Source organism: Chenopodium album, chromosome 22 (assembly GCF_948465745.1).
Source record: "Chenopodium album chromosome 22, dcCheAlbu1.1, whole genome shotgun sequence".
Taxonomy (NCBI): domain Eukaryota; kingdom Viridiplantae; phylum Streptophyta; class Magnoliopsida; order Caryophyllales; family Amaranthaceae; genus Chenopodium; species Chenopodium album.
In genome coordinates this window covers 37,576,358-37,597,299 of record NC_137855.1, presented here as the reverse complement: position 1 = coordinate 37,597,299, position 20,942 = coordinate 37,576,358, and the positions used below count along the sequence as shown (strand labels likewise).

The window sequence follows — 20,942 nt, the reverse complement described above, 5'->3', positions numbered from 1 at the left end:
TTTTGCCAACTTCTACTTTATTCTATTCTTGGCATACATAATTTACCATCTATTTTACAATAATTACGCCTTTTTCACCCTCTGTTACTTTATTCACTTTTTTGCACTCTACTTTATTTACATTTTTCTTACATTCACTCACCTCCTAGAAAAAAGAATCTACAGTAACTGGGTGTCTGGGTACATTAAAAGAAAACGGAGGAGTTATAGTAGTACCTGGGCTGCACAGATTCTCCATAACAAAGTTGAATTCATCAATAGCTTTAGATTTACCACCTAGGTATCCATGTCTAGATCATAATATAACAAAGAAGCAACACAGCAGAAACAACTATCTACTTCGAAAAAAAAAAGGAAAAGTAAAGCATCCGATGAAGAGAACAGTTGAGCTGTTCAATGATGAAAACAGAATGTAATTTCAAGGACATCAGCGGTTAGCCTTAATACCGAAAAGCAAAATGAATTTGATTTTATGAACATGATCAAATCAAAAAATTTCAGAATGACAAATGCAGTACAAGAGAAACAATTTTTTTAAGAAAATTTCTCATATCATTGAACTGTGAACACCATTCATGGAGTTGTACAATAACCAACACAATATATGCATTTTAAAAACCAAAAATATGAGTAAGAAGTGAAAAGATACAGTAGGTGCATATTAATATGACTATATGGAAATTGCAATCAGTCACATCAATGGTTGATACACTTGATACTGTTGATAGTAAAATACAAGCTTTCCGGTTTAGTGGATACCTCAAGCGCTTTTGCCAAGGTGAGATTTTGCGGGATGATGGCATCTAATCCCTACACTTTATACAAGAATTTTGAGAAATGACCAGGTAGAGTGTGCACATGTTTGACAACATGCAAATTACCATCTTACTTTAGCTATTAGCTCCCAGGCTGTTGGAGATCAATGTCCCAGGCTGAAGCCAATTGCAGCATGAGTTGATCCGGAGTTGCTCCTTCCCATTCCTCAGGAAGCTCTATGGAAGAAGAAGCATCATGCAAACTAAACAAAAGGTCCCTCTTTACTTCAATAGGAATGCTAAAAATGTCGGGTCCATTTTCCACAACCAAATCCAGCAACTGCAGGGGAAAATCAATGTGCAATTAGCACAAGGAGATTTCATGCTGAGAAATTTGATGACATTGCTAATGCAGAAGTCCAAAATCAGAAAATAACAAATGACAAAAATCTTTGGTTCCTTCAAAAGACCATAGCATATCAATTTTTTTCTGTTATTGATTTCTGTATAACTAGGAAGACAGTAAATGGTAAACAGATGAGCCAGACACAGAAGTTGAAGGTAGCAAAACCAAACAGCCTGAAATCAAAATAACTGATAATGCCTTAAACTGAAAGTGACTTCTTGCCGCACAAATGAGCACTAAAGCAGCTGTACTACTACCTCTGTCCCCTTTTTTTTTTTTGCACCGTATGACTCATAAAGCTCACATAAAGTGGGCTCATGGTTTAAAAAAGGTGGGACAGAGGGAGTATCATATAACCACCCAAAGACAATTAAAACCCAGCCTCAAAACCAGGATATGCACCAATTGTAACATTGTCAGAATCAAATACTGTACTCAACTAAGCAACACATTTGAGCAACAATTACTCCTTTAAAAGCCTAAGAAACTCCACATTAAAGACCTTAAGAAAACTCAAGAATCATTTCCCACTGTGTATTAACATAGTTATCCCAACTAGATGACATACACGTTCCATTCAAAGGTACAAGAGTTGTGTGTCTGAGCAGACCATCAAAGTAACAACAAAACAGTGACTCTCCTTCATAACCTCACCCTCTTGTCACTGTTCTTCTCTATCCTTAAATATACTCAATGATTTTGAACAGTACTCGTGATAGTAGCGGTTTCTAGCACTAGGTAAGTATCACCAAATTTAACTATTACTCCGTATCTCTAAACAACAATATAATTTATCAATTGAGTTAATGATCAACGGAAATTGTGGGGAAACAAAAAAAAAAAAAAAAAAAAAAAAAAAAAAAAAACAACAACAACAAATTTAAGTAGTGACAAGGTCAGAAGGACCAAAGCCTGATTGTGGCAGAGTCACCAATTACAGCATACAGGAAGGTATCCAGACTCACAGATAATGAGATAAAAGAGGCAGCAATGTTGGGAAGATAGGACGTCACAAAAACTTGGAAACAGTCAGAGAAGACCACCATACTACATCTATCAACAGACATTAATGTCCATTGGAGCAAGCAATCAATCTAGCCATCGAATAGAATAAGCAAAAGATTTTATGCAGAATATAGACACAAACAGTTCAGAATGGGCCGGTAAAAGAAATGTTTGAGCCATACCTGTTGAACCCAAGACAAACTTAAATCATATAAGTTCTGCTCCACCACGAATGGCATGATAGCATTCAAAACCTCAACTGCCACCTCATTGGAGAGTTGATCAAACACAGGACCAGATTTATCCATGAGCTTAACAAGCAAAGAATCATCCCCTGTTGATACAACCTCAGCATACGCCGTATCCATATCACCCACTTGAACAGCATCCATTGCATTGCTCCAAGAAGTCCAAACAGGATCACGTTCAGGTTCATTATTGTCACAGCCCATTGCCTCCAGTTCTCGAACAGCAACTCTTGTTGGCCGTACTGTTGTGCTATCTTCCCCAGCACCTCGAATTGCGGCGAGCGTAGCCTCGTCCTTTGAAGCCTGCCAAACACTTCTTGCTGAGGGACCTTCACCAAGTCTGACATTTCCAGTCCCTTTGTCCCAAGCTCTACGAGCACTAAACTGCTCGTTCTCATGCTCGGATCTTGGAGATCTGCCATCAACAGAATTGCTGCCAGCATCTCTTCTATTACCAGGTTGACCATTTTTAGAAGCACCATATGAATGAAAGTCCCAGGGCTCCTGATGTTCAGATCTCCAAGGTCCTGCCCTACCCCTCATGCTTGGAGACACTCCTTCAGAAGCAGTAAACCGATCACCAAATGGAAGCCTCCCTCCATAGTCAAGGTAACCATTATACCTGCCAGGACGATTGGAAGATCCATCATAACCAGACCGGAAGTTACCAACCCGCCTGCTTGATGATATGGACAAATCATGTGCCATATCTTCAACCACCCTCTCCAGACCCCGTACTCTATTCTCCAGAGTCACCATGCTGTCATGTGATCCACCCATGAACTCCTAACACATAAATAACGTTTAGTCATAAGTTTATAACAGATCCATAACCTAGAGTAAATATGCAGCTAAAATAACGCACCTGCAACATATTCATCACATGAGCCTGTTGTCTCTCTAACTGCAGCAACTGCCTCTGAATAGCCAGCCAATTTCCCTTACCATTCATGAGAGATCCATCAGTTTGCCCATCAACTTTAGAAAAAATAAGACCCCTATCTTCAAGGCCGGATGTTTCTGGTCTCAAATCTTTCCCACTTACCACATCATCAACACATTTGCCTCGCATATAACCATCATTCTCTCGTTGTCTAGAGGATACATTGGCAGGCAATTTGTCTGTGCTATCCTTATTTTCTCCCGAGTTTATCTCTACCTCCCCACCATTAGCATTTGAGGAATTAAGACATTTACGTGGAACAACAACTTCTACTGGCAAATCATCAGAACCTCCTTTTTCAAGCTTTTGAAAGAATTCTGGATTCAAGTTTTTATCAGAGAATGCAGGCAACTTTTTCTTCAGTATTCCAACAGCTTTATCTGAATAGTTCCCATTCTTTGTTTTCCCAACAGAATCAGATAATGTGGCATTATTTGATAAATCACGGGGAGAAGACTCTTCATTTCTCTGATCAGACTTCATATTTTTCTGCTTATCATTATCTGGCAAATCATTTTCCGCAGCTAAAGCATTGCATAAAACAGATAGAAGTAATCAGCACATAATAAAACAATGAAATAATGTGATCACTTTAAGACTACAATGAAAGAAATGTGACCACTTTAAAACTACAAAAAACTGTAAAATGAAAATTTTAGACCTTTCCTATCATCCGAGGCCACTTCCACAGCCTTTCCTGACAGCTTTTTCCAATGCTGTAGTGCTTCTGTCATGCTCTCTCTCACAGGCTTTATCTGGTCACATAAGATAATATAGATGGCAATGTTACAAAAACAAAGATTTTAAAAAGTTTAAAAAAAAAAAAAAAAAAATTATAGCAGAGCAAAAATATACATTTAGGTACAAGGATAGTGTCAAATTCTGAATGCAGTGAAAGTTCACTGAAAGGAACTTAAAAAACACTGCTCAAAACACTATAAAATGAATTCAACAACAAAACTATCTCAATGCAGAAACAATTGCAACATTGCTTCAATTAGGAGAGAGATGACCCTAGGCTTTAGCTTGCTCATAAGCTACTTGATCTTGTCTCAATCACAACTTGGCTCTACAGAATTTGACTCGAACTCTCAGCTGGATATCGTAACAAGCTGACATAATGTCCATTTAGGAGCAAAGCTTGGCATGGAAAGCTCATGAGCAGGCTAAAATACATCAATTTAGTAAAAATTTCCGTTCTTTTTGTTCTTAGACCTTTCCACTTTGGGATGTTCTGTTTAATTCTTTCAAATACTGTAGTTTTTACCTTTTGTGGCAAAAAAATTCCCAGCTTTCTCCCCAAACTTAATGGAGGGAATATGAGTTAATTTATACAAAGTATATAATACTCACTCCGTCCCTAATTAATTGCCCTATGACCATTTGCACAAGATTTTATGCAAGTGTATAAGACAAGAAAAAATGAGTGGGTGAGTGCGGGACCCTGCTCAAGAAAAAGTAGGGAAAAAAAAGGATGGGGCAAGTAAATTAAAACAACTCATAGAGGAAAATTGGCCAAGTAAAATAGGACAAAGTGATTATACCAAAGCAAGAGTATCAATGATTATATCAGTTAGGTGGAACAAAACACGACTACAACATTGTGTCAATATTCCATTATTGTGGACACCAAAATCCAGAGAAACACAAGATTAAACACTAAAGCCACATAAACAAAGATAGTAATGCAATTTTAGTTAATGTTCCGTGAAGCTACCTTGTCAAAGCGACAAGCCTCTAAAGCAGTCAAGGTCGAGGATGCTCCATTTTTAACCAAGTCAGTAGAATGCAGTGCCAGTGCTATCAATGCCTCAGCAGCAGCCTTGCGGGTAGCCCAATCTGTGCTAGCGAGGCACTCATGAATGCTCTTCAGCAAAGGGTCTAAGTTTGCGGGTGTTATAGCCCCTACCTGAAAAAGAGTTTGCAAACAGAGATATATCAAATCAACAACTTGAACAATACAAAATTAATTAAAATTTGCTGTGGAACTAGCATAACAAGAAACACAGGCTTGGTTCATATTCTTAATATGATATCTTTGCAACTTGCTATACAAATACAAAAATATTCTCATTTAGTTACACCTTTTTCTTGATTCTCAGTACCCCCTCTTCATCCCATTTTTTAGACGATTAACTTATATGCATCCCTCCTAGATAAAGAACAACTACAGCCTCATCAATCTTCAAAAACCGTTCAGTCCTTCCGTAACCAACTAACCATTCCAACAACTAAAAGTCTAGAACACAAATTAACATGAATGTTTCTCTTTCCTCATGTTCTGTTTCTCTTTTTCTACTCCATATCAATTACTCTTTCAATCATATCAAACCCAACAAAACTCCTAAAACCATTGCACACTAACAATTCTCAATTTCAATTCCATTCAACCATGAGTAGTCAAATATACAAAGAAGCTGCATAAACCACAACAGACCAACTTCAAAGCAATGATCATCACTCCCACAAACACAAACTCATAACATATAAAGTGCTCATAACATATCAAGTACATAATCAAAATATCAAAACACAATAAGAACCCGAAATTCAGAGGCGAAAACCGGACCTGAGACAAACTAGAAACAACAGGCAAGAGAGCAGATTTAGCAAAGAAATTAGGACTATTCAAGTACTTGCAAACCCTAGGACAAAGCTTCTGAAACGACGAAAGCTGCGGATTGACAGCACAATCAACCACTCTCCCCAAACACATTGCAGCTCCAACTTGAACCCCTTTATTATTCTCCCCCATTGCCTCAAACAAAGGCCTCACAAACAAAGAAACAACCCCATTTTCAGAATTCTCCCCTTTTATATAAATCCCAGATAAATTCCCAATTGCATCTTTACAAGCTTCTCTAACCCCAGAATCTGGGTCCCTCAATCTCTTAGCAATGTGAGCAATGATCTTCACTAAGTGGGTCCCAGTTGAATCAGGGTGGGACCCACAAACGGCAGCAAGAAGGCGGATTGACTCCTTCTTAACGGAGGGTTTTGATTGGTCGGAGGAAGAAGAATCGAAGAGACAGTTTAACAGCATTGGAACGGCGTCGTTTTGAAGGGTTTGAATGAGGGTTTCAAGCTCTTCAATGGCGATCTGGTGGGTATCTCTGTCTGATAACTTGGAGATTGAGTTGAGGATTCTTTGCTTCAATTCCACCATTGCTAAGTGAGAGGAAAGAGAAGATGAAGATGGTGGTACTGTAGATTGTGTTGGTGTTGTTGTTGTTGTGGGTTTTGTGGATTTCGAGGATTTGGGTCCTTGAGACCCCATGTTTGTTGAACTTTTTTCTGGGAATTTGAAGAATGTAGATGATGAATTAGAGCAAGAATAAGAGCTTTAATGGCGGAAATGAGATCTGGGTAGATTGATGAAATGGAGTGAGAGTGTTTGGGTTTTTTGAATTTGTTGAATTTTTTTGAGTTTTTTTGAATTTTGAACAATTTTGGGGTCACTTTAGTAACAAGGAAGTGAATGAACTACTCTGATTTGAAGGGAAATTGAAATGTTGGATGTGTTGGTCATTATTAGTTTTGTGATTTCTAGCTTGAGTTTCTCAACCGATTTCAAGGGTAAAATTGGCATATTTTAGGGCAAAATGTTACTCAATCTCACTAATATCCTGTATTCCCATGTTAGCAATTTTACGAGAGATTACAAGTTGATATCCTATATTAATATAATTTGTTATTACGGAGTATATAAGAATATCTTCTAGCTTGAGTTTCTCCACTTATTTATCAAGGGGCAAAATTGGCAAATTTTAGGGCAAAAAATGTTATTCCACATTTCCACTAATATTAGGTATTAGCAGTTTTACGAGAAAATACAAGTTGATATCCTATATTCACATAACTTGTTTATATAAGGGTATCTACGTCATTTTCGATTGTAAATTAGGGGAATCATTAACTCACTGTAACTTCAATAATTAAGCTTATAAACGATAAAATAACTTGGAGACCAACAGAGTTAACTTTTGTGGCTGTCTTCCAATGGAGAATGAAAAGTTCATCTTCAATGCAGAAGAAGTAAAAGGTCATCTCTAATGGAGGAGTGAAACACCTACTCTTTGGTCCTAAAATGGTTTGAGACTACCATCTTGTTGTTTGAATATGGGGGACGGGTCGGGATGATGAAAGTGATAGTTGAAGTTATTGAAGCACAAGAGAGAGAACGCTTGTGAAGGACTGAAGAAGAAAGGTAGGTCTTCTGATCTCTTTATGGCTTTGTTCCTTCATTGTCAAAAGGTTCTGGGTCTTCATCTCTTTTGGGCTTCATTCCTCCATTGTCAAAGGGAGAGAAGTAGTTCGTTATCTCTTTTTGGCTTCATTCCTCCATTGTCAAAGGGAGAAGGTGGGTTGCTCTTTAAAGCATTTACAAATGTTATTTGACGGAGTGCTGCTGACAATGTAAGTCTACGTCATCACCAATGGGAAGCTATAATAGTAATAATAATATTTTAACAATATTTGCTCACTAGTCTACGTTAGATATTTAAAGACATAAACACAAATTTGTTAATATAGGATATAAGTGAGGGCAGACTCCAGTTTCATCCATGAACAATGAAAATTTAGACATTCAATTCATTTACAAGCTTGTCATTTGTTAAACAATCTATACTATAGACTAAAGTAATCACCAAAAATATCCCAAGATTGCACATGTTAACTTCTCATAAAATATTTTCCCGCCCAAAAGCTTTGTTATTATTATTATTATTATTATTATTATTATTATTGTTAATTTTATTTTATTTTAAAAAAACTTGAAGTTATTCTTATCTTATTATTTATTTAAGATCCCATATTCAATTTTGAATTTTGAATTTTTGACTGAATAAAAGACAAAAGGTATGTTAGTTTGATACTTATTAAATCATGCATCATATATCTTTACAAAAAAATCATCAAACAAAATCAATTTTCAGTATTATGCATAAAGATAATTCAGCCATATATAGTAACAAAAAAAAAATATAAAAAATTCAGCCATATATCAAATGAAAATCCGAGCATGGCTCGGGCATTAACTAGTTATGATGTAATAATTATCAAGATTTCTACTTTTTTTTTTAATTTTTTTTTTATTTTGCGAACGCTGATGTTTATCAAGATGATTAACTTGTATTTTCCCGAGTTTTCGATTGACTTTTTAGACTACGGGCACCTATGATTTTCGGATCCCCGGACAAACATTAGAAAACCAAATTTCATGACATAAAAGCCAATTTTTCAACAAAAACCCTAAGATAAAATATAAAATTAAGGGGCATGGTTAACCCTAAAAGTATTTATATTTTCATTTTTGTGTGATTCCTTCCTCCATTGAAGCTTCTCGCAAGCTTTCATATTCTGTTTCATTGTCCACATAGTTTTCTTCGCCTTCCATCATGGAGTCGCCTCTAATTGAAGTGAATTGTTGCAGAATTTAAGGATTATAGATTTCTCAACCTCCATTGTTGAGGATAGAGAAAGGTGGGTTCACGTAACTAATAACGTTGTTTGGAGTGGTTAATGTGAATTGACAATTATATCCCTAATTTCTTAAGGGAAAAGCCTATTATATCCTCTTGAGATAGTTAGAATGTTTCTCATGCTAAAAACTTGTATTTAGCCCTCATATACAAGTATACAACTATTAATCAATGTAAATGGAGAAGCTACATGCTCATCAGTAGTAATTTTTATTCAAAGTCAATGTTCATCCTATTAATTTACAACATATAACGTGACAACTAAATCAGAACAAACGAACAAACACGAAATGACGAAAAACAAATATACAAGTATCTTTAGAGGATGAACCATCACCAATTCAACACTTTGGCGCGGATGAAGGTAGGGCCAACAATGCATGTGTATCCCACAACATTAAGTGGAAATCACAATTTGTAGAATGACATTGACACACCTTTTTTCTTGTTCTAATAATGTCAGATCTTCTTCCCCACCTTCATAACCCCCATAAATTCTGCCTTTTGTTGCCCTTAACTTTGACCATTCCGACCACTTTAAATTAAACTCTTACTTAATTTAATTTTCAATTTTAATCTATTCTTTCTTGCATTATCCTTTATAACATAATCAATTAATCACCCTTTGCTAAAGTTTAAGTACCATTATAATAATTAATTAAATTAAACCCAAAAGGCAGCAAATTTTTTTATAAAAAAAGTCTGTGATTTTGGGTGTTTTTTTTTATTTTATTATTGTAAGTCGTGGGTACCCTTCTTCCATAAAAGGACAAGTTCTAGATCTTCTGAGAAAAAAAATGAAGTTTCTGGGCAACAAAATCATTGGTAAGTCCCTTATACTTTATTTTATCTTTCTATAATATGATTTTTCTGTATGTTTAGCTTTATATTGGGTAATTTAGATCTCATTTTCTGATGAATTTCTTGTTTCTGGAATGCTGTTTTATGGGTTGTAAGTTTTTTCTAGTGCAAAATTTGACTGATTTATTTGTAATGAATGGTTAATTACTGGGATTTTAATGAAGTATGTTGATGTGTGTTTGTTTGATTTTGGCATCATTGTCTAAAAGTTTGATTGTTATCATTACTTTTGATTAATTTTGACTTGAAAAGGGAAAAAAAACCATATCTTTCTGTTTTTCCTTGTTTTCTTGTTACTAATCATTACTATCATTTTTGTTAATCACATGTTTTACCTTAATGTTAGGAGCTGATTGGTTGTAATAGAGGTTATTTGAAGTTGGGTTATTTCTCTTTCTTTTTTACCTGTCAAGAAATTGTCAAATTTGCCTTGAATTCAGTAGTATGCTGCTGTAATTTGGGAGTATAAGCTATATTAGCTTGTTATACTGGTATGATGTATATAGGTGTTAATTCTCACTATTCAATGTTGAATTGATTATGTTTTTCATGAAATTTGCAATTCGGCTTGATAATTAGGCTTTAGTGTATCTTGATAATGTTGAGATGCATTTATTCTTGGAATTACTTCATCCATGTTGCTCCAAAGAAAGTGGAGTCTTGCGAGTCGCGACACGTTGATGACTTAGGAGTCAGGAGCATTGTTACAGTGAGTAATTGTGAATTTGTTTTTCTTTCACATGAATTCATACTGGCTACCATCTGCATTGATACAATATTGATATGTATTTGAAACTTTGGGAGGTTTAACATTTACATTATTAATAAGATACTGGACTTATGCTACATATGTACAAAGTACAAGCACATTTGACATTTAATATGCATTTACAGGCTGTTGTAGATGTTGATTGTCTAGTTTGATATCACTCCAAACTAGATTAAAAGGCGAGAATTGGTAGCACTTCTTTTACTTCTGCAGGTTGTAATCATGGCTCCGACACTGGAAGCAATCAGAGGTGGCGGAGGTTCTGTCAAGGTAGGAACCATTGGAACAATTGGTTCTTTGATGACAAGGGAAATTGAATCTTCATCCCCGCGTACCTCAGTTCCTGTTGTTCGTGGTAACGGTCCTCTGAAGCCACGTAAGTTGATGAGTGAAGCAAGCAGTAGCAGCAGCAGCACTCCCATCAGTATTAAGCATAAAAGCCCTGAAGCTTTCAGGATAACAAAAGTTCAAAATCTTAGCACAACAACTACTCCTAGACGACCAAAACAAAAGACACCATTTGAATCTGTGGGAAATAAAAGCACTGTTAGTCAGGGAACCAGTAAAAGAAGCCTAGATCCATCAGGCAAAACACGGAGCCACAAACGTAGCTATCATATCCCTATGCTTGGCTCAGAAAACATCCATCTGGATAAAACTCCTTTACGAGATAAACCCACAAAGAAAGGATCTACTATTGTTGATATAGTGGACATACACTGTGGGAACCCAGGGGGTTCCATAAGCAATAGACTGAAGAAGCTTAACTTTTCGAAACTCTCTCAGAGCTTCATGTAGTAGAATCTTATGAACTCTCCATCAGTTAGTCCTCAGGTTTTTATAGTTAAACCCAACAGCTGAGTTTAACCTTTTGCTATTCGAAACATCAACCATTGAACACATGTTTGATAAGAAGAACTTGCTTCCTCCACCTTGTTTCTTCTTCTTTTGAGAAATAACCACTAATTTGGAGTTGGAATCTCGAGCAATATTTAGCCGACCCCACTTTTGGGATTAAGGCTTTGATTGATTGATTGATTGATTGCAGCTTACCTGATCTGATTGACAGTAGTATTTTATCTCCTGCATTATGAGGGAGCCAACAGTTCCTTTGGTGCCGATTTCAACTGGAACTTCTGTGGCCATTTCTGTTGTAAATTTAGTGTTTGTGATGATATTTTGGGGGTTTGAAGTTAAGACTTCTTAGGCAGGTTGGTTGTTTATGGTCTAGGGGTTCTGTTATCCGGTCTTATACTCGACGATTTGTTGTTGCATGAACATCTTGCCTCATGGCTGTTCTTTATCTAGAGGTTATTGTCATGGGACTCTTTAATAGCTGGAGCCTTTGAGCTAACATGGGTGTTGTGGTCATCATAATCTTGTGCTTGCAGGTATATGTAAATATCAATTCATTATATCAATTTGCATTAATTTCCCTTGGTGTTTTTATAACTTGGGACCCTATTTATATTTGTTATGTAGTACAATGAGTTGGTGCTCTCTGTGACTACCATCATAACAGTTGCTCTGTTTGTTTTGTTTGCGTTATCCCCTTATACAATAAGGTACGAAAACGTAAGAAAATATGATTTTGGCACTATCAATATGAGACAGTAGTTTACTCACAAAGACGAGTTTCAGAGTTAGTTTAACAATTTTATACATCGGTGTCAAAATCTTATAATTTATACAACGTATAGGTGTATCGTGTATACTTTGAACAACATCGATAAGTTTAGAAGACTATTTAATAATGGAAAAGTACTATTCTTGATTGCATTAACTTTATTTTTGGACAAATGCAATAATGTAAAGCTCATGTAGTATGTTGGTCCATAGTTCATATTAGCCCGGGAATACAGAGATTTTGAGTCACATGATTATTAATACAGCATTTATTTCTGATAATGGAATTCATAAGCACATCCTCTAGTTTTAATTAAGCAAACAGGAACAAAGAACACGTTCACACTGACTACAAATTTCTAATTTTTGTCTACTTTGTAATTTTGTATCATTTTGATAATAAGGTAAAACTAATCCTCAACTCCTATACACAAAAATTAACACACATGGCACATCTTTAAGGCTTTAATATTTTGGCAGGATATTGGACAAGTTAACTTGACATTACATTAGTATTAGTGTATTACTACTTTGTTTAGAAAAATTATTAGTTCCATGATAAACCTAAAATCCGATAGTCACATAAGATTTGACCCGAATTCAATTCCTATGGGTAAAGTATTATATATACGGAGTATCTTAAATGTCTATTGCCAAATTGGATGGAAGTCTCGTTTAATAAAATCTTGGTTTTCTACCGTCAAAAAAAAAAAAAAACTTGGTTTTCGAGTCGAGATAGTAATGAAAAAACATGTGTGAACTGTGAAGTACATATGGGCACAATTTTTAAAGGGTATATAGGAAAGTTTAGTACGGAGTATGTTAAAAGCTATAAAAATGGGGGTATGTAGGTTATTGTACGCGAAATAAATATAGAAATAGACACTTAGGGTGTGTTCGGGACTAACATTTAGGTAGCTTTTAGCTTTTTGACTTGATCAAAGCGCTACCTAATTAATTTTGGGATACCCTAATTAGGAAAAGAGACAATTAGTAATGGGATGAAGGGAATACTTTAAACCTATTCAAAAGTTATTGTCGAACACGCCTTAGAGGAGGAGATCCTCATATCTTATACTCCTTCCGTGTTTAAATAAGTGTTACACACTTAGGACATGTTCTCATTTCCCTCAAAAAAAAAAAAAAAAAAAAAGGACATGTTCTCATTGACTGAACTCAGCTGAACTGAACTAAACTGAACTGAATATTTTATAAGAGAAGGAAATTAGGAGCTGAACTGAACTGAAAATAATCGTATGAGAACAGATCCTTATACTTCTTTTTTTTTACAAAAAACTACTCTTAAATATTATATTTCTCTCATCTCAAAGTCCCCACCTAAAGTCACTACTATATTTTTTTATTATTTTTTTTCTTTCACATTCATTACTTTTAAATAAACTATTAACCTCGCTATATTTCTTTTACAAATATAAATTTTTAATACTCCAACTATCTCACTTAGGGCCTGTTCATATTTACTTAATTTCAGTTCAGTTCAGTTCCAATCAGTTCAGTTCAGCTCTTAATTTCCCTCTCTCATAAAATATTCATTTCAGCTCTGTTCAGTTCAGTTCAGCTCCAATCAGTTCAGTTCAGCTCTAATCAGTTCAGCTTAATTCATTAAATATGAACAAGCCTTTAGCTCTTATTTTATTTGAATTGCATACAAGGATATAATAATGTGCCAGCCAAATAATAACGCTTATTAAACACGGAGCGAGTATTCAAAAATTGGATTTGAAAACGGTAAGAGTTAAAAGTCTAGTCAAGATCAAGACCGTACACAATACACAAGATCGAATAGCCCAAAGTTTAGGGCGGGAGACTTCACTCTTTCTCTCTCCTCAGTTCTTCCCTAACAATAGCTTCTTCAATTACATGTCAATTACAATCAACAAAGCTTCAGATCAAACTCTCATCCCACTTCTTATCAGTTGAATTCGTTGATTAGTACTTTTCTGGGCATCTCCAACAACCCCAAGTAAGCCCAACACCATGATTTACTGCAGCAATTAGCACAGCCGAAGTGGGACCCATTAATGGTGGTGGCAGAGCCAAAGTATTGGGGTTCAGGTTTGATGCACCTCAAAATACTGCAATTTAAGGCGCCAAATCTCCTCGTGATTTCTTGGTAGCTGACAAATTTTTCTGGGTAATTGCTTCCTTATTTTAATTTCTTATAATTATATGATTTGTTAATTGATTGATTAATGCATTGATTGTGAAATTTGGGTTTGAATTTCATATTTGATTGATTATTATATGCTTAATTTGATACTGAAAGATTTAGGATTCCCTACTACTTTGATGACCTAGGGTCATGTTAAATTGAAATTCTTAATGAATTGTTTGTTGTTGGGTTGTTGCTTTTCTATAAGTAATAATGTAGTGGGGACATTTTGCAATTATGTACATTTCTGAACATTGTAGTAGTACAGTAGTAGTTGAAACTTAAAAGGGTACAAGTTGGTAAATTTTCAAGCATTCTATGAACTCGGACTTGAGAAACCATTTCAATGGGTATGTGTACAATTGTTAGAATCGGCTAATTTATGGAAAAATTTCAATGCTTTTTATCAATTATGAGATGTTGAAGGTGACCATACTTATGTATGAGTGTCAGGGTCCGACATGGGTACTTCTGAAAATGAAGGGTCATGTATTTAACTAATTAATAATCTCTTTGTTTATGTGTTGCTTTGTATTGAAATGTGCTTAATGGATCTGGTGAAATACTGAGTTAGGCTTTGAAGAGGATTTCAGTTAGTGCCTAGTGGTGCTTTTGATCAGGATTTACTTCCTTCGTTCCGTTATTGATACATTATTTTTAAAAATACGGACTTTTAGGAAGTCTTTGGAGATGAGAGAAATAGAGAGAAAGAAAATAGAGGACCCATGTGATATGAGAGAGAGGGAGAATTTGTTAACTAAAAAGAAACTTATGCATCTAATTTGAAACTTCCTTATTTAGAAAGTGATGCATTTGGAACGTAATGGAGGAAGTAAAACATACAACAACAACAAAGCTTTAGTCACAAACTGATTTGGGGTCGGCTGACGTGAATGACAAGGAACCGTGCGGCAAAGATAAAAGGACATAAAGTATTACATTTTTCATATACTTGCTGTTTTTTGTGATAGATAAATAAACGATACAGACTGCTTAGTCTTGACTCTTGTCTCTATCATGGCCTTTGATTCTTCCAAGTTCATAAATTATTTTCAGAGCCTCATGTAGGTAGTAGGAACTTATGGACTGTCCATCAGTGATTAGTCAGTCCTCTGGTTTTTATAGTTAACCCAACAGTGGAGTTTAACCTTTTGCTATTCGAAGCATCAACCATTGATCACATGTTTGATTAGAAGAACTTGCTTCCTCCTCCTTGTTTCTTCTTCTTTTGAGAAATAACCAGTAATTTGGAGTTGGAATCTCGAGCAGTTTTTATGCTGCAGCTTACCTGATCTGAATATCTGATTGACAGTAGTATTTAGCTGCTGCAGGGAGCCAACAGTTCATTTGGTGCTGATTTCAACAGGAACTTCTGTGGCCATTTCTGTTTTGTATTTAGTGTTTGTGAATTGTGATGATATTTATGAACCAAACTCCCCTTTAGTCTTAACCTGGTGTGATTTGCATTGGCTGATAGGCTCCCCTCAGCAAGAAATTCTGGTGCTTTGAAAAAATACTCTACTTGGAAGGCTACATCAACGGAAAAATTTCGTATAAGCTCCCTCAATAACAAAACCTTAAAATTCTTCACCTCTGGGCCCCTGTGATTGCACTGAAGTCACCCGATACCGGTGACTGGAAACTAGTTCCTAATGGTGCTTCCTATCATCACCATTCTCTCCTCTTTATTTTGCTTCTACTCCAGCTAGGTGTTCTACCTGAAATCACCATTCTGCACTACTACCCACCACTTCCCACAACCTTTTTGATCCTGCAAATCACACCCCTATTTTGTGGGTAGGTTTTGTTTTTCTTCTTCTATGTTCATTCTTTAGAGCATTAACTAGTAAGTTGTATTTTGAATAAAATTTTGTGTGGATTTTGGGCTATATATTGTTTTAGTCCTAGCATATACTGTTATTGAAATGTTGTATAATGACTACTAAAAATTATTAACTTATGTTACTCGGACTCTTCATTTCACCTCACGCTCGGACATGGGTATGACACTTCACTTTTAATTCAAAAGCATGGAATTTTTTTTCACAAAATAGCCCTCGTACATAAGCTTATATTTGTACAAGTACATAAGCTTTATCAAATGCATCATCATTATCATAACCTAAAGTACCTTTTTAAGACTTAATAGTTCCTGTTTTGGTATCATTATTGAACTTATCCCTTCTAGGAGGTGAAGGTATGCCTTTATATGAAGGAATATTACATGCTGTCGATTCTATATGTTGACAAGCAATTACCTATATCTTATTCTGAGAAAGTTAAATGATGACGTAAAGTATGGATACAATTACTAGTGCAGTTAGATTTACAAAGATGGTTTAGGTAAGAGAAATAAGAAGCTTTTGGAAGCTTGCATCCCAGAATTGAAATTTGTAGATTTGGTAAAATGAGTCACCTGGCTCTACATATGCTTGAATGCTGAGCTTATTTGTGTATCTCTGTTTTGCTGTCAGAAATGGATCGTTCTTGGATGTATGGTAAACGCTACACGCGTGAATTTTTGGACGGGGTTAAGGAGTTTTGTAGACGTGCTAAAGAGCACCAAAAGAGTAGTGGAGAGGATGAAATTTATTGCCCTTGTCGTGACTGCTTTACTGTAAAGAAATTCAGTGATATAAAAATCATAGAAGAACATTTGATTCGTCGTGGGTTTAGGCAAGCGTACCATGTGTGGCTTTGGCATGGCGAAAAACTAGTTTCTGGGGAAACTTCTAATGTACATGATACTCAGCAGGAGGAGAGTGAACGCAAGAGCTGTGAAAGTGATGTAGGGGATGAAGACTATGATGACGAGGAAGATTACATGGATGAGATGATGGTTGGGGTAGGGGATCATTTAAATGAACGAGGCAAAAGGCAAAGTAGTTGTTCGTGCTGTGAGAATGATGTAGGGGATGAAGACAATGATGACGAGGAAGATTACGTGGATGAGATGATGGATGGGGTAGGGGATCATTTAAATGAACGAGTGAACAGACGAGGTAGGGGTCCGACGAAAGAGGTTCAAGTCAAAGAGCCTATGTTTCTTGAGTATGATGATCTTGGTCAGCCAACGGGTGATTGGGAGCACGTGTATGCGAGACATCTTGGTAGCTGTGCTAAAAAAATTAACATTAATGTCAAGAAGTATCGATTAGTACCTGAAGCCGACAAGCAAACATTATGGGATAAGACAAAGGTTAGAATTGGATATAACCTAATTTATGTAATGTAGTCGATGTCGGTTATTAACATCGGTTAGTTTTCTGATTACACAGGCTTTGTTCCACATTGAAGATGGTCCAACAAAGGAAAAGGAAAAGTTGTTTCATTCTGGAGTGGCCAACCGATTCAGAGGTTTTAAGACACAGTTAGTGAGTCGTTGGATCACTAAGACAAAGAAGCCTCCGGAAAAGAGTGCACACTTAATGCCCTGGGAAATTTACAAGGGAATCATCACAAAAGTGGACTGGGAAAAGTTTGAAGGAGATCGTACCACTGATGAGGCAAAGGTAATTGTAATATCAAAGGATATAATAAAGAAAGATGTTAGTTAATGTTGACGAATAATATGTAATCAAAATATCAATAATGCTTATTTTATTTTCTAATCTAATAGGCTATTAGTGAGAAGGCAAGGAAGAACGCAAAACAGAACAAGCACCATCATCACTTAGGGTCGAAGAGTTACAGGAGGAGCAAAGAACAGTGGATCAAGGATGGAAGATACCCTACTGACACTGATGGATCATCATCTTGTAGAGTAGCTAAACGAGGCTTGGAATGGCTATTGGCAAGACAAGTGCCTGGTGAAGGAGGAACTTGGGTTATCACAAACGATGAAACACGGAAAGTTGCCAAAAAATATGTAGGTATTGCTGAATGAGAAATTTGTTGCTGTAAATTGATGATATCTAATGTATATTAATGTGTCCTAATTGCCAATAGGAGGAGTTTATGCAACAACAGGCCAAAGGGACTTTTATTCCACAGCGGAATTTGGATGCCCTGTGCATGGCTCTTGGGAAAAAAGATCATTCTGGCCGTGTCTATGGATTAGGGGGACTAAATGTTGGCTATCGCAAGGCCTTTGGCAAGCCAGACCCAAGGGTCTCTGAATTGAACCACAGTCAGCAATCATTGGAGGAAATGAAGGAGAAAATCAAAGCTTCCTTGATGGAAGAATTTGAACAGAAGCTGAAAGATCAAGTGGAAATCCAGGTCAAGCAGGCACTGGCCTCCATGATGCCACAAAAATTGCCCCAAGCCACCAGTTCCAATCTACCACCACCTATGTTGAAGGTAAATACTTACCCAGTCGACAATTAAAAAAACATTCCATTTATACTTAAAAAAACTCAATTAGTATCTTGCATTAAGCTATTGAACTCTTGATGTATAGGCTTCGAAAACATGTCGTCTTGCTGTGTGGGATGCCTACTCTGGGAACAAAATTGTTGTAGCAGGTGGTACGGCATATCCATATGGTGATGGGCCAATATACAATCGATCGATCATGCCTGGCCACATGAAGGTATGTATCAATGATCCTTACAGTGATTTTGTCGATGTTGATCTCCCGGTACCTGCGGAAGGTGTCACTAAGATTGGTGAAGCTCGAGACAATTTCGTGCAATGGCCCGCAGCCTTAGTGTTGTTTGAAGACGAGGTGAGGACTGATATTGGACTCAAACTTATTCTTAGTTTTCCTACCTGGCGTAGTTTGAGGTCTTTTTGTATCATTCTCCAAATCAGGTCCCACTTGTTATAAATAGATGTACATTGACTCAGATTGGACAACTTGATTCTAATTGACCCAATATAGATCAAACATAAGAGAGCATATTTTTGCTTTAATTTCACCTAAATTTGTCCTAATTTGTTCTAAAAAGGCTATAGGCCTTGACTCACTCAAAATGAAAGTGGAACCTTATTATCCCAAAATATAACCAATTTTCTAATTAGGGTTCTGTAATATTACCTAAATTGGCTACGTTATTATTTTGTCCAAATTGCACCTATATAGTCCCTACTTGAATTAAAATAGATTTTTGTGAGCTAATATGACTCTATTGACGATTAAAAAATGATATTAGGAGGCCACCCCAGAAGAAAGGAATGAAGGAAGCAGCAATGAAAAGGTTGAGAGCAGTGATCTTCAATCAGGAGAGTCAGCAACCAATGTCAAAGGGTCATCACAACAAGTTGGGGAAGACATTGTTGCTTCCAATGGTGAGAAAAGTAAGCTGTTGCAAGTGCAACTTGTCATGATGAGTCAACCGGAGCGGTATGATGTCACAACGGTTCTGTTGGATGCAAAAGTGTTCCACTTAGAAAAGGACACTGAAACTTTTATCACAGCGGAGGACATCAACCTGTTACTCAGAGGGGCTAGGCTGAACATATCCGTTGTTCAGGTCTTCATGATGTAAATTTTTTTACCCTCTTGATCCTTTGAATCTGAATGATTTAACGAAAGCTGTGCATTTATCATTCATTTGACACAACTTTGATACACAGGTTTCTAATTGATAGATACATGTCTTCTTTTGATTTGTCACATATTGGGTTTCTTTGTCCCCAAACAATTGCTGCATCTAATGTCCGTCACCAGACTCACCACCATCAAGTCACTGCAGACTACATAAGGGACGTTTTCTTATCCAGTAGGGATAGGGGTGATGCTGGATACCAACTTATATTGGCTCCATATTATGAAGAGTATGTATAAACTCCAAACTTATGACCAATAATTATGTTTAATTGTTTGTAGTAGAGTATGAATTTTTCATTAATTATTGTAACTTAACTGTCAATATGTCTTGTAACTCATACAGGGAGCACTGGATACTCATCGTGATTAACCTTACATGTGGCAAAGTCTTCAAGTTCGATTCCTCCAAGGCTAAAAAGGGGAGATCTTTGACCATAAAAGACTGTTTAGATATGTAAGAAGAAAATTTATGCACCATAAATTTTGACTAAGAAAGTTTTTTTGTGTGATGTAAATGCATAACTAATCTCCTATTTGTGTGTGTATGCATGTGCAGGGCGTACAATGTCTATAAGGGTAAGGGTAGAAGGGGGCGCAACTCTAAACTGAAATGGTTTTCTATTAAGGTATATGATGTTAGTTAATATGTCATTGTTAATCTCTAATAACTAGATACGTATATGTTGACATTTTATGAATATGTTTCGTATATAGTGCGCTCAACAAACTGGTGATACTGAGAGTGGCTTTTATGTCATGAAATATATGCATGAGATAGTCACATTATATGGTGATTGTCAAAATATGGATAAGGTATGGATTATTTAAGAATTATTGTGGCTTTAAGTTGCAGTAAAGTAAGTTTTGTTTTAACTTGTGTGGTCTAATTCATGGTTGTCAAAGGAGTATCAAAGGCGAGATGAGCCCTACACTGACAAGGAAATCAATGAGGTTCGAGATCAATGGGCGATCTTTTTTGGAGACAAGTATTTGTGAAAAACCTACTTAGTTGACATCCTTGACGACTTTTGTAAATATCTTAATCTCAAGGTTATATGCATTAATTAACTTCTTATCTATGCTCTACTATGTTATTTATAAATTATAATACTATAAATACTGCGTATATGTGATGTTAGTTATGGTTTGTGTGGCATACGGGGTGATATTCTGTTGATT

At 36.1% G+C, this 20,942-nt stretch overlaps 3 protein-coding genes across 4 annotated transcripts; 2 read left to right on the top strand and 1 right to left on the bottom strand.

Annotated features, from left to right (window-relative positions):
• Positions 1–519: 519 nt before the first annotated feature.
• LOC145605529 (microtubule-associated protein TORTIFOLIA1-like) lies at positions 520–6,886 on the bottom strand. Its single transcript, XM_081661597.1, has 6 exons — positions 5,927–6,886; positions 5,075–5,266; positions 4,019–4,112; positions 3,280–3,881; positions 2,349–3,200; positions 520–1,095 (listed from the first exon to the last, which is right to left on the bottom strand). The coding sequence occupies exons 1-6, from the start codon at positions 6,632–6,634 to the stop codon at positions 898–900; spliced, it is 2,646 nt and encodes an 881-aa protein (XP_081517723.1). The 5' UTR covers positions 6,635–6,886; the 3' UTR covers positions 520–897.
• A 2,434-nt stretch (positions 6,887–9,320) lies between these two features.
• On the top strand, positions 9,321–11,885 carry LOC145604832 (uncharacterized). Its single transcript, XM_081660803.1, has 2 exons — positions 9,321–9,665; positions 10,596–11,885. The coding sequence occupies exon 2, from the start codon at positions 10,693–10,695 to the stop codon at positions 11,266–11,268; it is 576 nt and encodes a 191-aa protein (XP_081516929.1). The 5' UTR covers positions 9,321–9,665; positions 10,596–10,692; the 3' UTR covers positions 11,269–11,885.
• Positions 11,886–13,900: 2,015 nt separating this feature from the next.
• Positions 13,901–20,910, top strand: LOC145606023 (uncharacterized). Of its 2 annotated transcripts, XM_081662085.1 has the most exons (12): positions 13,901–14,251; positions 16,744–17,468; positions 17,548–17,781; positions 17,889–18,137; positions 18,218–18,571; positions 18,672–18,938; positions 19,366–19,697; positions 19,790–19,990; positions 20,107–20,217; positions 20,320–20,389; positions 20,478–20,576; positions 20,667–20,910. In XM_081662085.1, the coding sequence occupies exons 2-12, from the start codon at positions 16,746–16,748 to the stop codon at positions 20,757–20,759; spliced, it is 2,733 nt and encodes a 910-aa protein (XP_081518211.1). In that variant the 5' UTR covers positions 13,901–14,251; positions 16,744–16,745; the 3' UTR covers positions 20,760–20,910. The 2 variants fall into 2 exon arrangements, 1 of the variants encoding a protein (XP_081518211.1); XR_014105196.1 differs by lacking the exons at positions 20,320–20,389; positions 20,478–20,576; positions 20,667–20,910 and having other exon boundaries at positions 19,884–19,990.
• The last annotated feature ends 32 nt before the right edge of the window (positions 20,911–20,942 follow it).

What these genes read in the sequence shown, in the direction of transcription:
- LOC145605529 (XM_081661597.1), bottom strand. Translation starts at nt 6,634, where the DNA reads ATGGGGTCTCAAGGACCCAAATCCTCGAAATCCACAAAACCCACAACA. An exon ending in TTGTTTCTAGTTTGTCTCAG is followed by an intron (nt 5,267 to 5,926) that starts GTCCGGTTTTCG and finishes ACTCTTTTTCAG; the next exon opens with GTAGGGGCTATAACACCCGC. An exon ending in GGCCTCGGATGATAGGAAAG is followed by an intron (nt 3,882 to 4,018) that starts GTCTAAAATTTT and finishes GCAATGCTTTAG; the next exon opens with CTGCGGAAAATGATTTGCCA.
- LOC145604832 (XM_081660803.1), top strand. Translation starts at nt 10,693, where the DNA reads ATGGCTCCGACACTGGAAGCAATCAGAGGTGGCGGAGGTTCTGTCAAG.
- LOC145606023 (XM_081662085.1), top strand. Translation starts at nt 16,746, where the DNA reads ATGGATCGTTCTTGGATGTATGGTAAACGCTACACGCGTGAATTTTTG. An exon ending in CATTATGGGATAAGACAAAG is followed by an intron (nt 17,469 to 17,547) that starts GTTAGAATTGGA and finishes CTGATTACACAG; the next exon opens with GCTTTGTTCCACATTGAAGA. An exon ending in GGAAAGTTGCCAAAAAATAT is followed by an intron (nt 18,138 to 18,217) that starts GTAGGTATTGCT and finishes AATTGCCAATAG; the next exon opens with GAGGAGTTTATGCAACAACA.